The sequence below is a fragment of the Pelobates fuscus genome, chromosome 5, assembly GCF_036172605.1.
Source record: "Pelobates fuscus isolate aPelFus1 chromosome 5, aPelFus1.pri, whole genome shotgun sequence".
NCBI classification, from domain to species: domain Eukaryota; kingdom Metazoa; phylum Chordata; class Amphibia; order Anura; family Pelobatidae; genus Pelobates; species Pelobates fuscus.
In genome coordinates, this window is record NC_086321.1 from 13,675,922 (window position 1) to 13,682,085 (window position 6,164).

At 40.1% G+C, this 6,164-nt stretch overlaps 1 protein-coding gene across 1 annotated transcript in view; it reads left to right on the forward strand.

Moving 5' to 3' along the window:
* The window catches only part of DMGDH (dimethylglycine dehydrogenase), an 88,726-nt gene extending 83,399 nt beyond the window's left edge, over window positions 1–5,327 (forward strand). Inside the window, exons 15-16 of the mRNA XM_063453585.1 lie at window positions 3,394–3,528; window positions 4,629–5,327. Of these exons, the coding sequence (XP_063309655.1) occupies window positions 3,394–3,528; window positions 4,629–4,832 (339 nt within the window). The 3' untranslated portion in view covers window positions 4,833–5,327. The remainder of the gene's footprint in view (window positions 1–3,393; window positions 3,529–4,628) is intronic.
* The last annotated feature ends 837 nt before the right edge of the window (window positions 5,328–6,164 follow it).

Sequence of the window (6,164 nt, forward strand, 5' to 3'; positions counted from 1 at the left end):
AGTGCAGTAGGTATACAGTGTATGTATATTTTATTTATATAGCGCTAACAGGTGTACTCAGCACTTTACAGGTTACATTACAGTAGAGGGAGGTACAGTGCGTGCAGTAGGTATACAGTGTATGTATATTATATTTATATAGCGCTAACAGGTGTACTCAGCACTTTACATGTTACATTACAGTAGAGGGAGGTACAGTAAGTGCAGTAGGTATACAGTGTATGTATATTTTATTTATATAGCGCTAACAGGTGTACTCAGCACTTTACAGGTTACATTACAGTAGAGGGAGGTACAGTAAGTGCAGTAGGTATACAGTGTATGTATATTCTATTTATATAGCGCTAACAGGTGTACTCAGTACTTTACAGGTTACATTACAGTAGAGGGAGGTACAGTGAGTGCAGTAGGTATACAGTGTATGTATATTTTATTTATATAGCACTAACAGGTGTACTCGGCACTTTACAGGTTACATTACAGTAGAGGGAGGTACAGTAAGTGCAGTAGGTATACAGTGTATGTATATTCTATTTATATAGCGCTAACAGGTGTACTCAGTACTTTACAGGTTACATTACAGTAGAGGGAGGTACAGTGAGTGCAGTAGGTATACAGTGTATGTATAGTTTATTTATATAGCGCTAACAGGTGTACTCAGCACTTTACAGGTTACATTACAGTAGAGGGAGGTACAGTAAGTGCAGTAGGTATACAGTGTATGTATATTATATTTATATAGCACTAACAGGTGTACTCAGCACTTTACAGGTTACATTACAGTAGAGGGAGGTACAGTAAGTGCAGTAGGTATACAGTGTATGTATATTATATTTATATAGCACTAACAGGTGTACTCAGTACTTTACAGGTTACATTACAGTAGAGGGAGGTTACATTACAGTAGAGGGAGGTACAGTAAGTGCAGTAGGTATACAGTGTATGTATATTTTATTTATATAGTGCTAACAGGTGTACTCAGCACTTTACAGGTTACATTACAGTAGAGGGAGGTACAGTAAGTGCAGTAGGTATACAGTGTATGTATATTTTATTTATATAGCACTAACAGGTGTACTCAGCACTTTACAGGTTACATTACAGTAGAGGGAGGTACATTAAGTGCAGTAGGTATACAGTGTATGTATATTATATTTATATAGTGCTAACAGGTGTACTCAGCACGTTACAGGTTACATTACAGTAGAGTGAGGTACAGTAAGTGCAGTAGGTATACAGTGTATGTATATTTTATTTATATAGCGCTAACAGGTGTACTCAGCACTTTACAGGTTACATTACAGTAGAGGGAGGTACAGTAAGTGCAGTAGGTATACAGTGTATGTATATTTTATTTATATAGTGCTAACAGGTGTACTCAGCACTTTACAGGTTACATTACAGTAGAGGGAGGTACAGTAAGTGCAGTAGGTATACAGTGTATGTATATTTTATTTATATAGCGCTAACAGGTGTACTCAGCACTTTACAGGTTACATTACAGTAGAGGGAGGTACAGTAAGTGCAGTAGGTATACAGTGTATGTATATTTTATTTACATAGCGCTAACAGGTGTACTCAGCACTTTACAGGTTACATTACAGTAGAGGGAGGTACAGTAAGTGCAGTAGGTATACAGTGTATGTATATTTTATTTATATAGCGCTAACAGGTGTACTCAGCACTTTACAGGTTACATTACAGTAGAGGGAGGTACAGTAAGTGCAGTAGGTATACAGTGTATGTATATTTTATTTATATAGCGCTAACAGGTGTACTCAGCACTTTACAGGTTACATTACAGTAGAGGGAGGTACATTAAGTGCAGTAGGTATACAGTGTATGTATATTTTATTTATATAGCGCTAACAGGTGTACTCAGCACTTTACAGGTTACATTACAGTAGAGGGAGGTACAGTAAGTGCAGTAGGTATACAGTGTATGTATATTTTATTTATATAGTGCTAACAGGTGTACTCAGCACTTTACAGGTTACATTACAGTAGAGGGAGGTACAGTAAGTGCAGTAGGTATACAGTGTATGTATATTTTATTTATATAGCGCTAACAGGTGTACTCAGCACTTTACAGGTTACATTACAGTAGAGGGAGGTACAGTAAGTGCAGTAGGTATACAGTGTATGTATATTTTATTTACATAGCGCTAACAGGTGTACTCAGCACTTTACAGGTTACATTACAGTAGAGGGAGGTACAGTAAGTGCAGTAGGTATACAGTGTATGTATATTTTATTTATATAGCGCTAACAGGTGTACTCGGCACTTTACAGGTTACATTACAGTAGAGGGAGGTACAGTAAGTGCAGTAGGTATACATTGTATGCATATTTTATTTATATAACACTAGCAGGTGAATAGGTAGATATTTTTTTTTTTTTTTAAATCACCGCTAACCCTTTTGGTGCCACTGAATGGACACAGGGAGCTGAAACTTACTCAGTCAAATATGGATATTTCCTCGTAACATTCCAAACATAAACTGAAATAATAAAATCAGCTGCGGTGTTTATAGTTCTTGGAGTGCTCTTTAACCCCTTATGGACCAAACTTCTGGAATAAAAGGGAATCATGACATGTCGCACATGTCATGTGTCCTTAAGGGGTTAAAAGGGTAAGCCCAGTTGGCACACCATAAAGTGGACCTGTCACACCAAATGCATTGAACACGTCATATCACAGAGATACCTGGTGTATTTAATGTAACATTCCTGAGATATACACTCACCATACATCCGACCTAGGGCCGCCATGTCCTCGTAACACCCACCTCCAGCCCTCGCTCTTGCTCCACTCGCAGTCTTCTTTAATTTGTCTTTGTTGTGAATGCTTCTCCGAGCAGGGAAACATCCTGATATCACGTCACTCTGATCAGTCCATGCCCAGCGCTGGCAGCGTCCGCTAGGAAGTTACCATAGTAACCAGCGGGCATGGAGAGCAGATGGACGACTTGTTTGGAGAGCTTTTCTGTTCTAAAAAAATTGAGTTTATGCTGAAAAATTTTAAATGGGTATTTCTCCCAATAGAGAGTGACCACCTTAGATCTACCCAAGGGTTGGACCGGGTATTTGCAGACACTTAATTGAGAACTAAATTGTACTCCCTGCCCTCTGTGAGTTCCTTTATTTTCTGTGCATACACCCTATTATCACTAGAAATGTTTACTTTTGAATTAGATGGTAATTTTCTGTGGGTGCACACTGTCATGTAATGTGCAGTGCCCCTCCATGGTGGCTGTATACACTGATAGAAAGAATAGGATTATGGTACGGACATTTTATTTTTTAAAGGTTTGAGAGCAAGTATGGAATTATAGAGAATCCACAGAAATAGCCGAACAGCCATTTATCAATATCCGTTCAATGTGTTTCCAGCCAGCAGACTTTATCGGCAAACAGGCGCTCCAGCGTATCAAGGAGGAGGGTCTGAAGCGCAAACTGGTGTGTCTCACCATGGAAACGGAAAACATTGATCCCGAGGGTAATGAAAGTGTCTGGTACCATGGAAAGGTGAGAAATACTGAGATTTAGATCAATCAGAACATAGAAAAGCTTTCACTTTACTTACAGAAGGCTTATTTTATCAAAGATTTCTACTTAGAAACTAAATATATTTTGTTAAATTAAATAAAATCAAGCTAACATTCAGGCAAATTTCAAATTATAGCAGTGGGTCACATTTTTATATTAATTGGTTTTCCAAATCCGAGTAACTTTTCTTCTTTCTCCCTCAGTGTAAGAGCCTCGTTGGTTGCTCAGTAGCAATAATCTATGCATGATGCCATGTAAAGTGGCCGATGACATCATTCAGAATAGGGCGAGTGCCATTGGGTCCCAGAATGATGTCATGTAAAGCAGACAGATGTCATACAGTACAGGTTTAGATTCCACTATATAAAGGATGTTCTGTCCTGTAGCAGATGTCACAAGCTTTATGGTTACACCATGCTCACATAGCACAGGATTGCTTTTTACCAACACACTTTTTTTTTACATTTACATATAAAGTGAGGAATGGTGAGTCAGATGGGATGAAGGCCAGTGGCAGGGTGAGGAATGATGGTTTAGGAAGATGATGCACTAAAGTATATTACCACTTTTAGCTTAATGAAGCAGTTTTTGTGTACAGCTCATGTCTCTGAAGTTTCACTGCTCAATTCTCTGCCATTTAGGAGTTCAATCACTTTGGTTTCTGTTTATTCAGCCACAGCCACACCTCCACTGGCTGTGACTGGCACAGCCTGCATGAAAACAAAATGGTTTAATTTTCAATGAGATGTTAACTTACTTTAGGAGTTGTTTTTCTCTGCTCTGTAAATTTAACTTTAATCACACACAGGAGGCTGCTGCAAAGTCTAAAAGGCTATAACCAGAGCAGGGGATATGAAGTAGATCTAAATTAAAAAGACTGTGTAATAAAGGAAGTTTAAACATTAGATCCTTCTCTACAGGAAGTGTTTAGGAAGGCTGTGTAAGTCACATGCAGGAAGGTGTGACTAGGGCATGATCTATACACCAAATTGCTTCATAAAGCTTAAGTTGTTTTGGTGCCTATAGTGTCCCTTTAAGTAAAAAAACTAAATTGTTAATCTAGATATATTTTTTGATAGGTAATCGGTAACACCACATCGGGGACATACAGTTACAGCACCAGCAAGAGTTTGGCATTTGCCTATGTACCGACAAGACTCAGTACGGCTGGGCAGAAAGTGGAGGTGGAACTTCTTGGTAAGAATTACCCGGCTATTGTAATCCAGGAACCCCTGGTCCTGACCGAGCCAACCAGGAACCGCATGAAGAAACAAACTGGATGAACCAATCTGTAACTCAAGTCATCATCTTCCTGAGCCATGAAACACACTACTTACAACATCTCCAACTGGCTCAGCCATTAATGTCCACAATGTCCTGTCTGTCACAATCCCAGCTTTGTGTAATAAGACGCTATCAGGGCTGAATTCTGTTACAGTTATGACTGAGTTCAAGAAACATTTTCTGAGGTATAACCCACAGCGTCTTATCTTCAGTGTGGGCATAGACATATACTGCAGGAGAGAACTGCTCTTCTAAGCATTATGGAAATAGTGTGACCGTCACTTGGGAGAGTCATTAATTCTTTATTTGAATTATGGAAAAAAAAAAATCATTAAAACGTGAAATGTAAATAAATAAATAGAAAACTCCTGGCCCTCCCATTGATCTTGGTGGGAGTGCTGTACACATGCCATAAACTGCTGCCCAGCTAAAGTGATTGTTGGGGTTATTTGATTACTTTTGGATCAAAAATAAAGAGGAATATTCAGACGGTTTATTAGGATGTGTTTCTTACCTTACAAACAATGCATTTTATAGCCCGGAATTAAGTAACATATTTAGCATGACCGTCTGCTTTTACAACTGTTCGCGAAAGTGTATACAAGAAGAGAATGTTCACATTTATCACATTTGTAAATTTTTCATTTCATAGGACACTAGGTAATAGGTGCCCCCATTGTTACATTATAAATCCCTATAAAATGAAGTAAAACTTACCTAAAACCCAGCACTGGGTGAGGGTCTTTCTCACCCCATTCTACGTCTGCCCGTGTTACTCCCTGTAGCGGTACTTACCCTTTCCAGGGGCCGGCCGGGGTCCTCTGTTCAAGCCGCGCGCGGCCCTGCTGCTGCACGAGCCGCGCGCGGCTCATCCGACGACTGCAACAGGAAGGCGGGCAGTGACCGCGAGAAGCGGTCACGTGTCCCGCCTGACTCTAAGAGCGCGCCGCGGGTCTCGGGCGCGCTCTTAAATTGGCAAAGGCCTCCCATTGGTCCCTGTCATGCCACACTCCCCATACACTTACCTTTTGGGGGCGTGGATGTGACAGGGACCAATCAAAATAGATGTTAAGATATATATACTCACCTCTTTCCCTTAGTTCCTTGCCCTATCGTGGTTTCTGTTTCAGTTCCCTTTAGCGCTTGTTGTATTCAGTTGTGTTCCTTCGTACTTGACCTTGGCTTTGTTTTCTGACTACGTTATCTCTTTATCCTTATCTGTTCTGTTTGCCGGCTTGCTGTTTACTGTGTACCAGACCCCGGCTAGTCCTAGTTTACGCTGTCTCTTTGTGCCCTTGACCTCGGATCGCTCCTGACTCTGTACTTCTCCT